We start from the raw sequence: 21,305 nt of genomic DNA on the forward strand, positions 1-21,305 counted from the left end.
GAACGGACGGAGTAGCAGCAGTAATAAGCTCAGGGCCGCTTGGGGGCGCAAATGCGACCAAACCACGCAACGACTTGTGGTGATGAGGAAGCACTCACTGATCGGCCACGTCCATCATCGTAATAGACACGGAAAGGGGGCCACGGGGGCCTCGTATGGCCGAGGGTCAGATCACGAGATGCTACGGTAGATGATCCAAGACCTACCAGGTTGAGCCATCACCTGTGGGGTGCCTCCTGGAATCCCGCATTGCTGTGTGCGAGCTCAGCTGGGGACTATACCAAGACCCGATATTGATACGGGATTGCAACATTTCCGAAGGAGGCGGGGTACGTATCGTCGGGCCATTAGGAAACCACGGCGACATGTCATTTGTTGGCGGATGGGCGGGGTAGGTAGCCTGATTGAATGCGGGCTGCGGTCAAACACGATCTTCCCTCGAGGGCAGAGAAGAAAAAAATGCGTTCACAAGCGGAGCCAAAGCCATCCTGATACCTAGTCTAAGAGTAATAGCCACGCCGTGCACGCGTCAAGATGCGCAAGGGCATGTCATACGTGCTGATCGCCGAGGGCGTCCGTAATTGGTTTTTGGGCCATTGAAGACAGTATTAGTGCTCATTCGCCATCCTTCATCCTTTCCCCTCCCGAATGACAGCCATCCCTGACATGAGGCTGCGGGACTTCAGGTCCAGAGCAGGTACTTGCATAGCCAGCCCATGTCTGCGTAACTCGTAGTCATGCTTGCAACGGCTCGTGCTCCTAGGGCGGCATCGGTCTAGCACTGTTGGGCCCTCTGCGTTGTGACCTCCAATGAGACGGGAGCACTTGAATAGGGTGAACCCCGCCATCGAGCTACGCTGTAATAGTTCCAAGGAAGCGTTTCCGAGCTTGTGTCTCTCTGATATTGAGTCACGATATCACTCCAAGTTCCAGAACACGAGACCAGGGGGTGTGACGAAGTGCTGTAGAATCTACCCAAGCATCCTATTCCGTGACATGTTGCAGCCAGAAGACCCGCGACACTATCGAAGGACGGTGTGATGTGTCAGCCATCTATCGGGCGTCAGTGATCAATGCATGCTAGCACAGGAAGAACCTACACGCTTGCATCTACTAGATAGCTCAGACACAGGCGCTGGTCCAATCACGACGACGCATTCTAGTAACCCGTCAGATTCCATGGGCCTGGTGTCGGATGTATTCAGGAGCAAGGAAATGTGACGGATGGAGGGGTCCGGGTACTTGGCTTGCGACGTCCTATTACGACGTCAGGGATGGCTCGCAGGCACTAGGTTGACCTGAAAAATGACGCCCTAATTCCGGCCAAAGGAAATCAAATTCCCTCGACGGCAACTGGCTGCTGACTTTCCGGGCTGTAAAGGCCTCTGCAGACTGGCCGCCAATCACTTCCTAGCTGACGGCGGATTGTGAACTTCTGCAGCCAGTCCTGTGGAGGCGAGCTTCCTAACAGCGCAGCCCACCCGGTCGGTAGGATCACCGGCGTTTGAGCAGCCCATGACGGTCCAGATTTGACTCGCCACGGTCCGAACGCACCGCTCAGTCTCCGTTCTTATCCTAAAAGCTCGACTACGTGATCCTACACCTTGTATTTTGCATCCCTGGTACGCCTCCAAGGGGCTCAGTGCGTTAAGGGGACGATGGGTATGCTAAAGAGCATGCTGCGATACTGAAGGGTACTATGGGATGACTCCCAGTTGCAGGTGTGCAATGCAGTCATAGCCAAACGTATGCGGATGTGCTGTCCCTGTTAATCGATATCACTGAGACTGACCCATAACCAAGGGGTTACTTTCCATCCCGTACGTGCCGCTCCCCATCTATCAAGTAGCTTGATCACTATAGATGTAACTAATATTGTTTTCAGGCTAGGGTCAAGCTATGTACTGCCGTATATCGTTACGACAATTCACCTTGGCAATGAGACTCAGCGAAGCCAAAGGGGTTGTAATGTGGTACACCAAGTTAATTAGGTCCAGATCGATCCGCCAGACCAGTGGCTTTATTTCCGAGTCGAATGGCAACTCAATGGTGATTCTATCGTCCAAACCCGGCCCCTAAGGAGCTAGAGAAAACCTAGCACTTCTTTATTGCGGCGTAGGATCGCGACTGAGATCCTTGTATGCCATGAGATGGTCTCTTTGTTTGAGATTCTGAGTGGAGGTTTCTAGGGGCACCCCCTGCTAGGAGACTTTCTCTTCACCCTTGGTCTCTCTCAAGCTGCACTAGCGATTTAACAATCCCAATTACCGTATTATTTTTCAGTTGCAATCGTTGCTGGTCGAGGTTGTCTACCCGACAATCAAGTCAGGCAGGGTTTATTGCTTCGTGTATCCTCAGATTCCTGCATGGGCGGTGGGAAAGGGTCAGCCTGGCAAAAGCCAGGGTCATTAGGGAGATGTTGCTGTCATCTCCGATGGGATCTGTGGCACCACGAGAAGCGACAGGCGGGGAGAGGGTACTTTTAGGGCGTCTCCCCCCACCTTGAACAAATGTCATGCAAGCACTTAACATCGCACCTTTTCGGACGTTGTCCCATCCCTGACGCGCCTCAATAATGAGGTGTTAAACGAGCAAGAGGCACCGGTTGTAACTCAACGGGAACACACTGCGTTTCTTACCATCCATTTGATCAAGTGGCCCAGGCTGTTCCTCCGGGCTGACTTCACGTTCACCACCAGGCCCTTGATTGACGCAGCAGCCTGTACATAAGTGCATGTTGGCTGTACTTGGTTTGTCTCGCCACGGCAAATCCCTATGCGCTGCCTGCTTTCCCAGTACGCCTAGCCCGAAGCCGTCAGTTCGCTTACCGAAGTTGGCAATTCTCGCAAATTCCCTCCTCCCATGATTTCTGTCACCAAGGCGTAGTTGCACCGAGGACCCCTGATGAAGTATCGGTGTACAGACAGTCATCAAAAAGGGTCATCTCGAACCACGCATTCTCCCACGTCTTCGGTCTTTCCGCAGCCTCAAGTGTCTGCTCCTTCACTCGACATGTTTATATCTATGTTCCTGTCTGCTTTGCTACTCATGCTGCTAGCTGCAGCTCATGTGCAAATCACGCGCTGCGCGGTCGAGACGCAATCGTGGTTGCTTGGGACCTTGAACAAGATGTTGCGGCCCCATCATGTTGGGAAACGAGTCAGCCAGGTATTGACTATATCATGCACATAACTATTATTCACTCAATGCTTCCACCTGAACATAATATCCACAGCAACAAAACCGAAGGGTCTTCAGCTCCAGAGGTCGTTGCCATCAATTGAGTGCCGAAAATGGGATCGTCAAGATTCGTGACTGAGTCGGTATTGCTTTGCCATGGAGCAGCCGTCAACCTAGATTCCACACGATTCCGCTCTGCCCGCCACGCCGGCAGCTGTCAGATACACTGGAACGAAACCACTCAATGGTGTCGACCGCTTGTTTGCAGAATACCCAACGAAAGATGCTTTAAAGCAGCTAAGTATGCAACTACAGCCTGTATAGACATTTGAGGGAGTTGCAGCAATCGCCCCATCTAGTACATGCGATTGACGTTTGGTCCCGTAGTTAAGCCTATACAGAAAAGGTCCTCCAATCAGCAGACAGCAGGCCAGCTCCGTACTTGAGCTTGGAACACCGCTACATAACCAGTACACCAACCTCATGGGGAGTTGGTACTGGAGGCAGTGTACCCAGATGCGACCGCGATCCGCGGCTCAACAGTCAGCATTCGTCACCTTCTTCCTGTATCTAACGTAAGTGTATCATTCGTGCCGATCCAAGGATTTCTACGGAGCCCGAGCCCGCACACGCCGCCCTTACTCCTTCATCACGATAATCGTCGGGCCATGCACATGTGCCATTGCGACGACACTGAATTCATAGCTAGCTGGTGGGGGTGCTGGAAAACTCAGTACATGAGAATAGTGGGGATGAGTCTGGAAGCGCCACTGGTGCGAGAAGACCAGTCCAAATTCCTGCCCATTTTTTTTTCATCATCACTTACGTTCATCAAGCCCTACGTGCCAGACGTCGGCTGTAGGTGCCAGAGAAGAAGTTTTCAGACAGCCTGGCCAAAGATGAAGCTCAACAATGACAACACTATATTCACTGGGCGCCGTATGGCTTGCCATGAGCAAGTGTCCACTGAACCATATTCCGTTCATACTACTCAAGGAGGCTTAGTGCGTAGTGTTCCGTTGCTCTAATAACACTCCCCTCTTCCGTTGCCATGTGAAGACAACCCTGAAGCCCGTTTCCAACCGTTTCAAATCTGCACTGTGCCATTTCGGCGGGTAACTAGGCTTCATAAATCCCAGCACGCCGACGGTTCAACAAGCCAGCAAGCTCAGATATGCAAACATATCCCTGAGAAACGGCCCACCAAATCTCCGTCCTTGCGCATTCTACCAGATCAGTTTCGTATCCGAGGCCCATCACAACCAAACCACCCAGCAAGTCCGTTTTGGGGATCCTGGCTTGCTTGTTGTAACTAATCGGAAGCATTGGCCCATTGCCATCGATTCATCCCATCATGTGTGAGGTCATTTCCAGTTCCATGATTTTGATGTCGCCTTATCGGACAAATTGCCCCCAACTGCTTGCACCAACATGAGTCGGGCAGGCTTTAAACCAAGCGCAACAGTGTTTCTACCTACCGCACCCTGCCGTGTCTTCCGGGTTCATGATCCCGGCCAGCCAGCGTTTGGTGCTAACAGCAGCAACCGGACGAAGAGTGCAGGGCGCCGGAAGCCACGAGAAGCCGAGTACAGCAGAATCAAAGATAGGTTAGTCAGGGGGCGCAGGCCTGCGGCGTTTGCTGAGTTTACCATGCGCTACTAATCTTGCCTGCTTGCTCACTCAGCCGGAAAGCAATCCTCTCATCAGCCACAGCAGCCGAGCGTAAAACATTATCTGCATTGGCAAGTGAGCCTTTCTAATGTCTCCATTCCCCATCTAATTGAGCCTATCTCCCTCGCTTGGGCGTTATTTTCTGCAAGATCGGCATTGCGTACGTCCGAAGGGCTATGCAGATTACGTCTGCGGTCTCGCAATCCATCATGGGCACTTCGTAACAGCGCCGTGGCGACTTCAGTGTTCACAGTCTGAGCTTAGGTGTAATATGTGATTTGTTCCTTCATCATGCCGTTGCCTAGAAACCCGAAAGTCTCGGCTCCCTCAGGCGGCATCTATCACTGGATCCTGCCTTTTCCCGGGATGACGACTTCCAGACTACGAGCAAGGCGATGACCAGCGTGCCAGGCAACGAGCATCTGTATCCCCTGCTTACGATTCCATGCATCGTCATATTTGTCTCCTGGGTGCTTGAGGGATTGCGCTGCCATCCTTCGCTCTCATACTCGTTTACCTTGAATCGCTTGACCCAATGAGGTCTCATGGTTGACTCCAGAGTTCATCCGGGGTAGCACGCTGGTTACTGCGGACTCAACCCAGACGCCGGAGTGCGGGTCAGTTCCGCCCAACTCGTTCCCAAGTTAACTGATCGTGAACCCCACCCCGGAAACTCGTCGGACAAGTTGATGAAGTTGGTCGGCCACGATGATGCATTTGTGACTCATTCTCTACAATTTCAGCTCCTCTGCTCTACTGTCTTAGCTATAGCCCCCAACAAGTAGCCACTTCTTCCATCCGTTTAACGGATTGCTAAGCATCTTGGCGCAGCGGAAGCGTGAGTTCATCTCGAACGTACAAGTGTCTGTCGCTCCTCATATTAATAATTTCTTAGGCGCCGGGCTCATATTGAGATCACCCGGAGGACGCTGGATCGAAACCAGCAGATGCTAAGTCCTCATTTTTGGCGTGTTGTGCGTCTTTTTTTGGTACTGGGACCATTACGTGACAGTCTTCCGCTTCTCGCCGCCTTCCATCACCCAGCTTCCGGGACGTCAAGGACTACCATAGTGACACCTGGGGATACATACATCATCGCTAGTCTTGGCCGACTGTCCTCACTCCCTGCATCTATCGCTGGTGTTTGCCGGTTCCTTTAAATACTGCTAGCACCCAATGCAAACTGCTGTCCACATGAGATAGATCTCTACGTGCTCCAGATGTTATAGGAGCGTCGTCGTCAGCGTTTCCCGTAGCCTGTCGTGAGGAATCCCACTTTGCATTCCCTGTGGGATGCATCACATAAGCTGTTTAGTGTCAATCAATCTGGATCCTTCTTGTGTAAATCGTATGCATTCAACACTCCCCTTTCAACATACGTATGACGTGGTATGGCCTCAAACCGTTTCGCCCCGTATCTGAGCAAAACGTTTGATATCAGGTGCTAGCAGCAAATTCAATACATGTAGCCTTAGAGGAACATCTACGTGTAGACATTTGTACTGCATGCTGTCTTACCAATGATAACGAAACGGAGCTTGGCACGGGTGCCTGTCAGGCCACCAGGTGTCAGCCCCATCGCAGCACTAGCCGGCTTGCTGTCATGGCCAAAAAATGTGTCAGCAATTCACATGGCACATATGTCTATGTGTGGCCGACTACCTTAATATATCGAAGCCCTGGAGCTTATGCCGTCTACTTTATGAGTCTCGAAACTGGATATGCCCTCACTAGTGCTGTTGAGCGTCTTGGCCGTCGTGGCTCTGTCGCTTGCAGTCGCATTCTATCGTGTCACACTCCATCCTTTGGCCAGGATACCAGGTCCCGGTATAGCCGCGGTCACCAGCTTCTGGCAAGCGCATCATGTACGCAATGGCCACATGCGTGAACTAGCCAAGACCTTACACAAGACGTACGGTCCAGTTGTTCGGGTCGGCCCCAATGAGGTCTGGTTTGACTCGAAAGAAGCCGTGGATGTCATTTATGGTGCGATATTCCTCCCTCCCATTTCAGGCGCTCTTAAAAGACTTGGCTGATAAGCCATGGGGTCTATAGCTGCTGGTTCTCTCTATGAGAAAGCTAACTGGTATTGTGAGTATTGCGTCGCATTATATCTACGAATGGCTGCTAAATAGAAAGTGATAACCAAACTGGAGTCATGGAGCTTCGACTGGAAACTCAATTTCCGGTTTGGCAATTTACTGGACCTCTTCACAGAGACAAACAAAGAGCGCTATCGCTTCCAGAGACGGAGCCTCGGTCCAGTCTATTCCATCGCCAACGTGAAGAAGTATGAGGCAGTAGTAGACGCGGTTCTTGACAGATTCGTGGGAAAACTGAAAACCTTCAATGGCAAGGTAGAAGTTGACCTGGCAGAGTGGATGCATATTCTAGCCCTCGAAACGCTCGGCAGTGTGGTCTTGGATTGGAGTCCTGGCCAGATCGAGGCAGGGTCAGATGAGGGAATGCTCTCTGGCACCTGCACTACATGGAAAGCTTGTAGTGTGCTTGGTTTGTTTAGCCCAATCGTTATGGTCGGGGGGCTCGTCTCTCCGTTGAAGTACCTGTTTCCGGTGTTGGCTGGATTGGTGCCCTTGCTCGGGCCAGGTGGTGATGGTCATTGGCGCGTATGTTTCTTCCCGGCAACAACGATAGAGTACAGTGATACTAATTATTCTAGGTTATTGGCGAGATAATCAACAGAAGACTCAGAGAAGGCTCGCCACAGGGCCGAAGACCCGAGGGAGATATCTGCGACGATATATTCTACATGCGACTGAAGAAGTCCGAATTCACCAGAGCGGATCATGTGGGCATGTTGTTCCAAAACTTTACAGCTGGCCACGATACTATAGGCGCAGTCATGACTGCGGCGTTGGCCCTTTCGTGCACAGACTCCCGAACCCAGAGCGAGATCAAAAAGGAATTGATTGATGCCACCAATCCCACACTTTTTGATAATACGAAGCTGCTGAAGTACACACAGGCTTGTATAAAGGAGTCGCAGAGATTATACCCAGTAATTTCCATGTCGCTGATGCGGGCAGTGCCGTGGACAGGGCTCAATTTGCATGGATACTATTTTCCCCCGGGAACGACCGTTGGTTGCAACCCCACGGCTTATCACCATAACACGGCAGTATTCGGAGAAAACGCGGGTTCATTCAACCCAGATCGTTGGCTAGGTTCGCCTGAGGCGCATGTAAATCTGGATCATGCTGCCTTAACATGGGGAGGAGCAAACCGGCGGTGTCCTGGGCAGCATCTGGCGCAGCTGATTTGCAGCAAAGCATTCGCCAGGTTGATGAAAGACTTTGATATCAGAGTGGAAAGGCCAGATGACCGAGATATTCCGTTTTATTTCTTGGCTACGATGACTGGGGTAAGGGCACGTTTTATACCTCGCACATCGTGTTAGACAACCACAAAAACGGAACCCTCGACCATGATCAACTGTCAGAATCGTCCGCTCATAGACGTCGCTCTCCTTTCAACTCACATAACACATCACAGCTCATCCAAATACAAAAACCCAGATAATTGGAGACTTTGCAAAGGCCAAAATGGCATAGTTACATCATCGACTATCAAATTCAGTACGCGGCTCATTGGCATCCTGCTCGTGTTCCGAACATGTGGCAAGTGTCACAACTGTACACGATAATAGAAGCGATGGTAAGCAGATGCCAAAGACGATAGTTCGGAATTCAGCCAGCATTTAATAAGGAGCTATCTTAGGTCCTGGGGGCACTTCCTCAGCATTGACAGATAGGGTAATAGGGCTAAAAATTTAATGGCATGTCATCTTCTTGAGGTCTTGTACGCGCCATTAGACATATGGGCTCGAGCGAATTCTACAATCCTTGATCATGGACAAACTGCCAATGCTTCAGATCGTGTTCTACCGAAGAATTGGGCGGGCAGCATTAGCGGCATCATGAGCTGCTGTATAAGTGTGCAGCCCAAAGGTCCAATAGGCTGGAATGCAAGGCCCAACCAGCGAGCATGCAGTTACAGACTTCCTGACCATAGATGTTGCTGCGGCAACGATGATAGCTCAGAATGGACATCGCATACTCAACCCTGCAGAACTAAAGAGTGGGTCATTATGACTAAATCAACCTTGACACGTCTTGGTATCCGCTCTTTGGAATGGCGAGAACGTGTAAACAAGCAAACAAGGCATGCTCCGAAGTGTCGCGCGTGTGGAGCCTTCCACAGTCCCGTTGAAGATTTACTCCTCCACGCATTGGCAGACTCTGCGTTTAGTCTGCCTTGTGTACTCCCATCTAAGTACACTGAAAGGCGCTAATGTGTTATTGATCCTATGACGACAGGGCGGCCGTTCGAGGGGGCGATGACAATGACGTCCCTGGGGAACACATAGCCAGTCAAGCGGGTACCCGACATCAATCATCAAGAGGGGAAGAATCTCGAGGGGATTCTAGAAACAGATCGCATAAGGAAGTCATTTGCGCCTGGGCGGGCGTTTCTCATTTCAAAATCAGGGTCCTGGGTCCGGTCCCAAATAAAGACCCACACGGTGCCGGCGTAGAAGGGGATCCACCGGGCCGGCCCCGCGCCAGCTCTGGAATCACGTCGAGAAATGCTGGCAGCAACTATGTCGTGCAGCGTTCGCTCGTCATTGTTGACAATTACTCCGCGATGACTCTTGCTGCGGAGGGCAAAGGCGGATTGCCCAATTTTGCATACCCAATCAAATACCCCTCTTTTTACGTGGTGTGCAGGGGGGCAATTGCCACATGCCGCAGATCCATTCGTCCTCCGGCTTGGGCAGGCTCCGCTTTGCAAGAATTTTTTTTCTCTCTGCTCCAGACTAGCACGACGGGCTCTCATTAAAGACGTCGGCTAGGCAAAGGGCGGTCACTAATTGACAATCGTGGATGCTAGTGACTGGGCAACGCCAAATCAATATTTAAATTTGACGAACGCTCACTCAACGCTCTTGCTGTGCTCTGCCTCTCCCTTCTCTCTGCCATTGCAACAACACAAGCCACTCTCTCTTCTACCACATACACGCTTCAACCAAACATCAGCCAGAATGTCTGCCGAAGAGTCTGTTGTGATCGACCCCCAGGCCATCAAGGAGCTCCAGCTCCTCGATGCCCACCTCTCGGATGTGGACACTGAGATCACTGCCAAGCAGCACCTCATGAACGCTCCCATCCTCGCTCAGCGCCAGAGCACCATTGCCAAGATCCCCGGCTTCTGGGCTGTTGTCTTCGACAACGCTGCTGCTGAGCTCGAGGCCGCCATCACCCCCTCGGACTCTGAGGTTTTCGCCAAGGCCCTCACCACCGTCGAGGTCCTGCGCCCTGAGATCCCCTCGGGTGCTAAGCCCACTGACCTTGGTCTGGACAAGTTCGGCGAGCCCCGCAGCGTCACCATCAACTTCCACTTCAAGGAGAACGAGTGGTTCTCTGACAGCGTCCTGTCCAAGACTCTGTACTACCGCCACGGCAAGGACCGCTCTGCCGGTCTGGTCTCTGAGCCCATCAAGATCAACTGGAAGGCTGGCAAGGATTTGACCGAGGGTCTTACCGACGCTGCCTACGCTCTGTGGGCTACCCAGAAGCAGAATGCTAGCCAGCAGCTCGACGGCGCTCTCGCCGGCGATGCCCGCAAGGCTCGTGACGCTGCCGCCAAGGAGCTCCCTGAGTACAAGAACGTCGTCAAGTTGTTGGGTGAGAAGGTCAACGGCGCCATCAGCTTCTTCAACTTCTTCTCCTACCGCGGCCGCTGGACTAGTGCCCAGGAGAACGCTGAGGCTCGCGCCGAGGTCAAGGCCCGACGTGCCGCCGCCCTTGCTGGCAAGGACGAGGAGGAAGAGGATGAGGATGAGGACTTTGACGAGCTCGACTTCGCCGAGGAGGACGTTGAGACCTTCCCCCCTGGCCACGACGTCGCCGTCTCTATTGCCGACGATATCTGGCCCAACGCTATTGACTATTTCCTGGCCGACTCCATTGACAGCGACCTTGAGATTGATGACGAGGATGATGAGGATGAGGATGAGGACGTCGAGATGGAGTAAAGTGGAAGACTGCATGTAGATACCCAAAAAGTTTGATTTGTTGTATGAACCTGCGGCCGTTGGATCACCGCATAATGAGGGAAGATGAGATAGACACATTCACGAATAGAAGGCGCACCAAGCCTTAATTTCCTTACACGAAACTTATGCCTCTACCCTGGTAAAATGAGCTGGTTCAATGCCGACTATCATAATGCTCAACGTATCATACCTGTGCCAGCCATCGCCCGGTCTGTGGAAGATTTGATCTTTCACCTCACAGCGGGTCAGAGTGATTGTCTGAAGTTCTAGATGGAGTCGGTCCTACATGGATGAGTGGACAATGACTTTCGGAGAAATTAATGTCACTGTCATCTTGGCAAATATTGAGAAGAAAAACTTGGGTATGGCTCCAGACAACACGTACTCGATTGTATATTATAGAGGTTGCTTTATCATTCTTGTACTTGACTACACGATGTTGTCCGTTGTCCCACTCGCTCTTCCATTAAGTTGCTGAGGTAATCTGGTATCCGGAACCTCCTGATTACCCCTATCCACCTCGCCTCTCTGCGAAACCAAACTCATACCAGCTTCCTCCTGCCATGCCAGCCTCTCTCGTCGCTTTTTGTCAATTCGTGCTAGTAAGCGCTCACGACTACGATCAATATTGTTACTGTTGAACAAGCTGGCTCTCCACCAATCGTAAAGCCTTATCATCTTGGTCCGATCAGAGAGGAGCGCCCACGTAACGTCGAAACAAAGACGTAGAGCAGCCTTGATCCACGCGCTCAGGGCATGGAACCAGGCACCGAAGGCAAGCGACAGTGAGATGAAGATAACCACCGCTGTCCCTCCGACTTCGGTTGCGTCTGTTAGTCTTTCCTCTAATGATTGCCGATTAGATCGAACTTACACAACCACTTGATCTGTGCCCAGAGACTCATCCAGTGCGACTCGTTAATCTCCTGGTTGTTCATACCGAAGAATGCTGCAATGAAACTTAAGGGAAGCTGTGACGTTCATAAGTCATAAGTGGCGGTATCTCACCAGATATGAAACCTGGGTGCACGAATCACTTACAAATACAATGGTTACGATGGTGAAAGCTTGAATTGTGCGACCCTGCTGGTAGGTCTGGTGTGCTGTGTCGAGAGCTGCTCTCGCGTCGACGATCGATGCTTGCTGTTGTTTCAGAGAAAGAAGCGCCTTCAAGCTGTAGTAAATTACCGTCGTTAGTCGGCCACATTGTTATGTTTGCATTCGCAAGGCACGCACCTGTTTGCATGCCCTTAGTGCTGCTTCTTCTAAATCCTGAATCTCATCCCGGCGGGCGAGTAGCAATTCGACTAGGTCACGAGCTTCATACACAGATTCTTTACGTCCTTGCCCTTCGAAGTTGGAGATCTTGGATTCCACGCTGTTAAGATCACGCACTAGCTGGTCAGCGGAGTTAAATAAGAGCTCGTTTGGCACGAGTGTATATCCTGAAGTTGTTGGCTGCCGTCCATGGGGGTGGGAAAGATGCCGCTCGAAGTCTTTCATGACTTTAAGCTGCTCTGAATACACTCGCTTCATAATCATAAGCTCCTCGGTGATATCTTGGGCTTCCTTCAGGAGTATTCCCTCAGGGTTAATCACCATTGGCACCTTGTGTGAGGCTTGAGCGATAGCTCTCCAGAAATGATCGTACGCGATTCTCGTTTTTTCGGTCTGCGAATGGTTAACAACAACTGTAAACATCATCTGATTCTTCGCGATTCACGTACCACAGTGCCAATAGCTTCAGCGAACAAGTCCATAACCTCTGGGCGCTGATCTAGGGGCCGAGTGCGATCAAAGAAAACACGAGAACATTGATCTACGATTATCATAGCTGCCAATTACCAACTTGGTCAGCTTGATTCTGATTGAGGTGTAATTGTCAGACTTACCAAGGTGGTGGATGGACCTGATCTCCTCTGTTCCTTTGCGGAGTCGCACTCTCAAGCTTTTGTGAACACCCGATGCATCAGGCTTGTTTCTTCCCCACCGTCTGGGGAATGACGTGATGATTGTATCTGGATAAATCAGTGCGAGTATTATCATCGGACGGATATATGCTTACTGTCATTCAAGATCCATAGCCATAATTGATCGACCATAACGACCCGTGTGGGAGAGTCACGCGGCTTAGTTCCTCGATACACAACTTGATCTTTGTCTCTCTCAGAGGTGTTTTCCAAAGTAAGAAAATAATATTGATCAAGTGTGCGACGGATGTGCAGAGGCGGGTCTTTATCGACATTATCCCTCAGCAACCTCTCATGCGCTTCATAGTCCATCTCCTCTGCCAAACGGGCTAGTGCCAATAAATACTGCCCCAGATACATTCTACCATGATAAATTGTAAGAAGGTCAACTGGTACTAGTGAACAACTACCTACCTTCGTAGCGGTGGCTCTTTGTTCTTGCTGTTGACTACCTTTTTCGATGTCTTATTCTTCTTCCAGACGTCGGAGACAGTATGTATCAAACGGAGCTTCTTGCTGCTCGAGATAGAATTGGCACTTATCGCTTCGTTTACTACATTGACCATTTGCGCACGGCGACTGCTCATCTCCCAGTGCAAATATGGCAACTAGAGGATCATTAGTAAGTGAACTACTGTTAGACCAGTCGTGCTCGTGAACGTACGAATATCGCAACGTTATTCCCTGCAAGACTGACTGCAGCAGATTGAGGCTCATGAGCGCTCTCTGGATTGGAACTGGTCGGTATACTGCCTGATGACTGACTCGTTGGGTGATTTGGTTCTGCTTCTGATCATGAGTCAGTAACAACGGCAACGACTTTAGACTGGTTGCGCACCTCGGGGAATCAGTAGGCATTTCGATCTCATATGTCTTGAGTGTACCGGCGCTGTTCCACCGCCATGCATTTGGCCAAGCCAGTGCTCTCTGGCCAAGAGTCTCGTACAATCGTTTGGCGCAGTGAGCTGATTGCCGTAGTGCTGCTTAATGGCTTTCTGACCGTTTGTCATGGGTCAGTTATGAGTTGCCGAACTGAGCCTCAATATCTGGTGAATCTCACCTCAATCCATTCCATGTTGTTACTAGGAATATGGAAGTATCGTATTGTATCCTTTGGACACTCTTCCGAAAGGGGATTATCATCTGCGCCGTCCAAGATAGTCTCCATTGCTATCTTTTGGTCGGGAAACTTTGATCCTCGGTAGTTTCCATTGTTAGAATCAATCCCTCTCAGAGTTCCGTCAGAACCTTTCGTGAAGTACATTGCTCCGGCTTTAAGCCCATAGTATGAATCAGAAGCGCGTTGTAGTTCTTCCTCTGCGTCCTGCAAGGGACGTTCTTCGGCACCAGGTCCAGATGGGTCCTGTGTGGGTACTGAAGCGCTTTGGTTTGGGCGCAGGCCATTTGAGACTGGACTGTCTCGACCATACCTTCCAACAGTCTGCTTGAGACTCTCGAGATGTTTTGCGTCCCAATTGCGTAGTATTTTCGTGTGATTCATATACAGCGCCTTCTGCGAGTTAGTTGCAACCTTCCTTGTCGAAGCATTCTCCAATTGCTTCAATCGCTTCTTACGTTCGCGGCTGATTTCCTCAAGTTCAGAAGCATTGAATACTGTCTTCTTCCATTTAGAATGGGCGTCGCGGAGGCTATTGATGAGATCTTGCTTGTTTGAATAGCTCAGAAACTTGTTGCGGTGTTCATCGATCCGTCGAATTTCGCGAATTGTGCGTTGGTAGCCCTCCCCAGAAATTCCCTTGAGTTGGTCAAGAAAGTTCTGCCTTGCCGAAAACCTGAGACTCAGGTATGATTGCAAAGCATTTTCGCAGTGGTTCCATGGCTGCGCTGAGTACTGGGACTCAGTACTGCCAGCTTTGATGTAGCTCGGATCAATCACCCTATCATGGCTGAGTAGGTCGTCCCCTGACGACAACGGATATTCTGACATTTCTCCCTCTTTCCAATGGGATACTACTACTGATTACGGAACCTTGAGAGCAAATACCAGAGCTGCCATGACCCCTTTTGTAGGAAACCGAAGTCACATTGGCGACATGCATACGCCACGCCACCAGCCCCCCCCCCCCCCCCCCCCCAAAAAAAGAGGTCAATTCCAATCTGTCGGTCACCAACTCCGTGCAGACCATGTCTGCTGCGGCTCTGATGAACTATAGAGCCTCGTTTTGGCCCCCGCACCAGCCATCATGGGGGCTGCAGTCAGCGTAGCATTAATCTGCCTCAACCAATCAAGGTGGTATTCGGTACTGAGACCACCAGATCGTAGCCAATAAAATTGGTTCAGTGACTGTTCTTTCCGAAGGGCTGTTGCACAATGCGTTTGGTGTCGTGAGACAATTGATTACTAGCAGCAGCCACGGTGACACGAATGAAGTCGGCTGGGGAAAAAAAGAATGAAGTCAAAGATCAGCCTCAGCATAATTCCTAAAATAGAGCATCACTTCTGGTATAACAGGTCCGGATATGGAAAATGAGCTCAAAAATTGCCGAAACAGCTCCAAAAATACAGAAATATACAACACTGGGCATTCGCTAGTGATCACCCACCCAAGTACTCATCCAGCGATGCGGTTTAAAGGCTTACTTATATGCCTTGACGCTGCTGATTATGAGCAACTTCGGTCCCGAAAAGGGAGCCACCGCATGCGGCGCTGAAGTGGACATCTGCTAAGCTCCGGACATGGCGTGAAGTTTGAGCCTAACGACTAGGCATCCTGGCTGCTCTTTAACAAGGTGTGGGCGATATTAGAACTGGAATTGAACATCTGGCTGATCAAGACGGCAAAAGAATTGTATTTAACAATAGTTTCATTAAGCCCTTTCCGACGAAGCCGAAAGCATAATGTAAGAAACCATGAACCTCAAGTGGACCAAGATGCGAACAACATTTCAGCGAATACGAGGTGATCACACCCGAGCCGCGCAAGATTTTATCCCCCCCCCCCCCCTCCCAAAAAAAAAAAAAAAAAAGAAAGCCGACTTTTTACCTATGGTGCTTAGCTCACACAGTCACAGTCTTGGAATGTATGAGCAATTTGATGGTACAAGACTCCACAGGATCCTATCTTCGTCCCTACCAGCAAATCACAGGTGAGTTGAAGCAAGACCTGTTAGATTAGTTACATTCCACCTGACAACCAGGCGGCTCCGGATACAACCAGAGGCAATTTATTTACGCACACCTCTAGTGCTACGAGGCTAAAAGCAGCGCGATCTCCCTTTGAGTCCGTAAGGAATACTTCAGGCTAGTCAACCGTATCTAGCGCCGGAATTGAGCCAGAGACCAGTGGAGTGCCCAGTGGCGATAGATGCCGAGCCAAGTCTGAAGCTGAACCTTGGAGGACGCAGTAGGAAATAGCTTCCATTTTATTTGAATTAGGAGGGTAAAATAGAAAATTTTATACGGACGGACAACAACACACACAGCCAGTATACGCCGCTTCCCTATCGAAGCCATGATATGTGGGATGCTGGGCGTCTGAAATTTCTGGGATCTGATTCCTGGATGTTCCGATCTCGACTGCCTCTTGCTGCATAATTTTAACTGGGCGCAAGTCTGTTAATGTCTTTACCAGGACTTGGCACTCAGCTAGCCTCTCAGACTCTGCCCTGCACCTGCTTGATTACTCAAGGAGGCTTTCGACGTCAAGTCCCAGCTGATTAAAGATCTGATCACAACATGACATCTGCTTGCGAGATACCATATCAAGAAGTGTGTCAATCTTGGATGCCATTTTGATTGATACTTGATGGAAGTCCTGTAGATTTATCTGCATTCGGACTCAAGTTTATTTGGCTTGTTTTGATGGGCGAGTTGAGCATGGTGCCTCATTCTTTCCTCCATCAATTTCATGCGCTTGCGCTTCTCTTTGATAAATGTCATCAACTGCGCTTTGTCCAATGCTCTTGATGAACCTGCATGAGCTACACGAGCAGGAATGTATCATTGAGGCAAACAGAAATATAAAGGAAATCAGGAGGCGATTTCACGTTTTCTATGGCGACTTGGACCACTGTGCGAAGACTTCTGTGAGCATTTGTCACCCCTAGGTAAAGATAGATTATGCTGCACTGCATCAACTTTTCACTTGTTCAGTCGCTAATACGGCGGTTCTAGTAGGCCATATCGTGACCTGGCTCTTCTAAAGCTGGTGGTACCCCAGCAGCTAACTTCTAATGGTTCACTGAAGCCTACCATGCTGTCGATACGTGAACAGGAACGGTTAAGTAGACAAGACGGCTTACTTGGGAAACGGCAGACAGCGATCCAGTGATCATGTACACGTTTTTATTATCAGTTGAAAAGATTGGCACCACATTGCTGTGCGTGTTGAGTGTGCAGTACAGACCGAAGAAAATCTTCTTCAAACGACCGGTTTTGGAGGCTGGACTTTCTTTCTGCTGACAGGAGCGTTGGCTGCAGAGTGATGCAGGAATCGAATACTAGTTAATTCCATGCAAAGTCGCGCCTAGTGATCTTCGGGTGAGTTCTGCAGAACCTGATCCATGACCGGATATTTGGCGGCTGCGATCTGAAACAAACACTTCTTGATTCGGTGTAAGGGTTCCCATCGTCGGAAGTTTGGTCGGGAAGTAGACTTGACTTTGACTCACACCTCATAGCGATCGGGTGGCCCTATATAAGGCGCACATTCCTTTGGTCCCCGAGTGCTTCCTTGTTTCTCTCGTTGTGAACAATGACGACCATCTTTGCACCCAGTCCCCGACCTATTTCATTCTGCGGCTCATCGAGATCAAGGCCATTGCTAAAGCTTCTTACGAGATTTGGCTATTGGCGCCCTCGGTACTCATGGTGGGGTGCTTGATTGGTAGACAGTAAATTTGCTGAATTGAGCTTTTCAAAATATTACAAAACGACACCTAGAGCGATATTACAATTAAGGTGGGTCATAATGAACCTTGTCGAATTAACTGTTGACACGTGTTATGCGTTAGAAAATATTGGGCTGCAGCCAGGTGCAGTTATGGCAGGGCCTCTGCGGCGCAGCGGAGGTCCCATCAAGGACAAATAAAGGGCATATAGTTTCACCTTCATCTGTATCTGATTCTTTTTTCGGGGTCAACGTACACCGGGCGGTACACATTACCTATAAAATTACATTTAATGGCGCATCTCCAGTGTTACGCTTACCCAGGTCGTGGTGTGGCACAGAGAGAGCGATGTTGGTACAGTCAGGCTGTTCGCATCGGAGATCGTATTGAATGTGCAGGACAAGGTGCAGACGACCCAATATTTGAGTTTATGTTTCGACATGCTAAGTAAATCCTATAGGCGGCTTTGATCCAAATACCGGTGTTTTCAATACTGAAATCAACGCACAAATTGACCAGGCCTTCGAAAACGTCCAGCTGGCGCTGACAGACGCGGGGGGGAAGGGCTGGTCACAAGTCTTCCGAGTTACAACTTACCATGTACCGATCAACGACGAGGCCATGAGCGCTGTTATACGTAACTTCAAGAAATGGATGCCCAACCACCAACCCATTTGGACATGCCTCGGTGTGGCTAGGCTCGCCAAAGACGACATGAGGGTGGAGATAGAGGTTGTCGCGCATGATCCGGATTCATAAAGCTAGGGATTCAGGTGGACAGCTCGGGTCGTACAATTTCCCGGTCGTGGAAAGATGGATATGATACGACACGAGTCGATAGCCAAAGTCTTTAGTATCAAATTGCTCCCCCAAGACGATGCATAATAGCGTATGAAGAAGCTTAGCAAACCCTATGAGTAGCGGCTAGACTTCAGCTGGGATGTCGAGTTACCACGCAAGATGTCCGTAGATGTCTGCTAAACGACCGCAAAAAAGAATTATGCAGCCAGCAGAGATGTTGTAATTTGAAGTGATCATCTGCTGTGTTGTTGGGGGTATCTGCAAAGCTTCGCCTATGGACGGCAGCATTATAACGACAGACTGAAAGGTGAGGATTTGCGGCAATGTATTAGATTTTATTGTACCAATGGTCGTCAAAGATAAGAACTGGCTGACACACATTTGAGAGGCCTGCCGATGATAGAGTAGCCAGCAGAACTGTCTTCCTCGCCGAGTTCTCCCTTGGTGGAGGATCATCAAGCGATACGCTGGTGGTATCAACATCGTCTTCGAGTTTTATCTGGCCACGTAGGTTCTCAAAAGATATCTTGCCTGTCTTTGAAGATGAAGAGCTGGAGGTTACGCTCATAGTGCCAATGAAAGTGTCGATGGTTCTTGACCACCAGCGAGTTAGGAGACTTTAGTGAGGGATCCTTATACCGATCTGAATATCCGCCGACAAGACACCGACCAGTGAAACTCAAGGCGGGTAATCGTTGGTGCCACATTTTCAAATTTTGGGGGACAATTCGACGTTCCTACTCAGGTTTTAGTTCCCGCCAATTAACACCTCTCACCGACCACTGTACCCTCGATGTATATCGATATTTTGCGACTGACCATATCAGACTACGCAATGGGCCAAGATAACTCTTGTTAATGGGAACGCCGGCTGAATGAACACCGAGCTCCTCATATGGCAAGTGCATTAGGCCCTGTCAGACTTGCACTGGAACGAACTGTGCAGCACGGGTTGATCGCTCTATAGGTCGAAGGTGTTCCATTTGGTTCTGTATACGGTGGAGACATAGCACAATCCTCACAAAGAGTGATGCAGAAGACGTGTTAAAGCGTTTGGTCCGTCGCCGCAAATCTGATATTTCAAAAATTGCAGTTTTCAAAGCGGTGAGACTAGGGCCTAGGAGCCGCGCAGATGTGTGGTCAGAACACTTGGAAGTTCTCAGCCATGACTAGTACTTTCATGCAAGTATGTTCATCAAAGTGGCCGCATTTTTGCCTCAGGGCTTGGCTTTCGGAGAGGAGCACTCGTTTGAATGCGAAGTAACAAGAATCCAGGAAAGAATCAGACGGGAGGTGGACAGTGCGGAGAACTGTATGTATTGATACAATACAGGTTATGTTGCACATTCATGAACGAGATGGAAAGTAAAAGTCTTAAATCTCATGTTTTGGACTCTGCGGTGTCTTCCGTGGGAAATGAATTGACTCTACATCTACAGGTCAGACAAATGCAGATACTCGTTCTCCAAAGAGGCACCCTCTGAATCCAGTAGGAGTGCCTCATCAACAATATATCCGACGCTGTCTCCCGTGTACTGCTTCATATACATCCGCCCAGGACTCCCCGGTACTGAGTACGTGGGATTGTCCGCGAGTGCACGCAGCCCGGACGGCATCCCCGCTCCAGCGCCGCGGTACCGCACGCCGCTCACGCGATATTTTCCTCCGAAGTATCGCAGCGTAAAGTCAAATCTGCCGACACAATGTTGCAAGACGTCCTGTCTCAGTCGAAGCGGATAGAAGAAAAGTCTGGAGAAGTCCGCCACAGTGATGGCTTCAAGCATCGGCAGGCGCTCCGCGACGAGCAACTTGAGTAGGTTTCGCAAGCCATCATCTGACATGACACACTTCACGAGGGAGAGAAACTTTAAACTGTCCTGGAACCGAGCGACGGCGTTGCAGAGAGTTTCTGGAGGGACGCGTAATGTGTCGCGGAGACTCAGTTCGCTGAGAGCTGGCACCTGAGAAGCCTCCGCTAGTTGGTGGAAGAATGCTTTTCTGACACCGTCTGGCGCTCCTGGAAGTAGAAGCTCCTATATTTGGCGCGATTTTCCGTGGTGACAAGTGCCATCATGGTACTGATATTCCCCTGGCGTATCCCCCAGGTAATGTTAAGCTGCCGAAAGATGGGTGCCCATCGAGGATGGGCCAGGAAGTCATCCAGCCACAATGTGGCCTAAGGGTCACGGGCGGCGGCACCAAATCTTTGGAACTAGATCTTCAGCTTTATAACACGAAGTCCATCATCTCCGCCCAAGAGTGACCACATCATGTATAAGGCATACAAAGGGCCGATACTGTTACTATTACTAGTGGCACTTTCTGGTAGCATATCTAGGCTATCCGTTACGCGAATATCGACACAGAGCGTAAAGCGACCCAGCAAGGTCCTGAAATCTTTCACTGGGTGTGAAGTAAGGTTGAGGCTGACATTTTCGAGCCGTTCCCAGTCATGTCCCTCCCCTGATCCCTGAGTCTGTCGGTCGTCTGCATAATATCCCAAGGATCTCACTCTGGGGGGCCTATAGCAATCGCCTACCCGCAAGCAACGAACTACCGGCGCCAACTGCTGATGTGGGGCGATATTGGTGAGCCAGTGTAGACTGCGTGGTGTGAAATCGATTGTTAGAGTGCCGAACAAGGTGGTAGCGAACAGCCGCCACGCGGAGTTACATAGACGCCTGCAAACACCAGGCACCACGAGAATGTCGGTCCTGTCCTCTAAATTACGAGCAATGCTTTTCTTGAGTTCCACC

The 21,305-nt window shown here is 50.2% G+C and overlaps 4 protein-coding genes across 4 annotated transcripts; 2 read left to right on the forward strand and 2 right to left on the reverse strand.

The window, feature by feature from the left end:
* Positions 1-6,572: 6,572 nt before the first annotated feature.
* On the forward strand, positions 6,573-8,423 carry JN550_010067 (uncharacterized protein; the record flags this gene model as incomplete). Its single annotated transcript, XM_049308280.1, has 4 exons — positions 6,573-6,837; positions 7,069-7,478; positions 7,532-8,233; positions 8,388-8,423. The coding sequence occupies 4 exons, from the start codon at positions 6,573-6,575 to the stop codon at positions 8,421-8,423; spliced, it is 1,413 nt and encodes a 470-aa protein (XP_049167995.1).
* A 1,490-nt stretch (positions 8,424-9,913) lies between these two features.
* JN550_010068 (uncharacterized protein) lies at positions 9,914-10,906 on the forward strand (the record flags this gene model as incomplete). Its single annotated transcript, XM_049308282.1, has 1 exon — positions 9,914-10,906. The coding sequence occupies one exon, from the start codon at positions 9,914-9,916 to the stop codon at positions 10,904-10,906; it is 993 nt and encodes a 330-aa protein (XP_049167996.1).
* Positions 10,907-11,356: 450 nt separating this feature from the next.
* On the reverse strand, positions 11,357-14,845 carry JN550_010069 (uncharacterized protein; the record flags this gene model as incomplete). Its single annotated transcript, XM_049308283.1, has 11 exons — positions 11,357-11,745; positions 11,802-11,898; positions 11,969-12,094; positions 12,164-12,598; positions 12,655-12,761; positions 12,820-12,945; positions 12,993-13,258; positions 13,312-13,505; positions 13,562-13,686; positions 13,736-13,892; positions 13,958-14,845. The coding sequence occupies 11 exons, from the start codon at positions 14,843-14,845 to the stop codon at positions 11,357-11,359; spliced, it is 2,910 nt and encodes a 969-aa protein (XP_049167997.1).
* A 5,137-nt stretch (positions 14,846-19,982) lies between these two features.
* Positions 19,983-20,390, reverse strand: JN550_010070 (uncharacterized protein; the record flags this gene model as incomplete). The annotated part of the gene is made up of 1 exon (XM_049308284.1): positions 19,983-20,390. One exon carries the CDS (start codon positions 20,388-20,390, stop codon positions 19,983-19,985), a length of 408 nt encoding a protein of 135 aa, XP_049167998.1.
* Positions 20,391-21,305: the final 915 nt, after the last annotated feature.

The sequence above is a fragment of the Neoarthrinium moseri genome (genome assembly GCF_022829205.1).
Source record: "Neoarthrinium moseri strain CBS 164.80 chromosome Unknown scaffold49_Wmoseri_CBS_16480, whole genome shotgun sequence".
Lineage (NCBI taxonomy): Eukaryota > Fungi > Ascomycota > Sordariomycetes > Amphisphaeriales > Apiosporaceae > Neoarthrinium > Neoarthrinium moseri.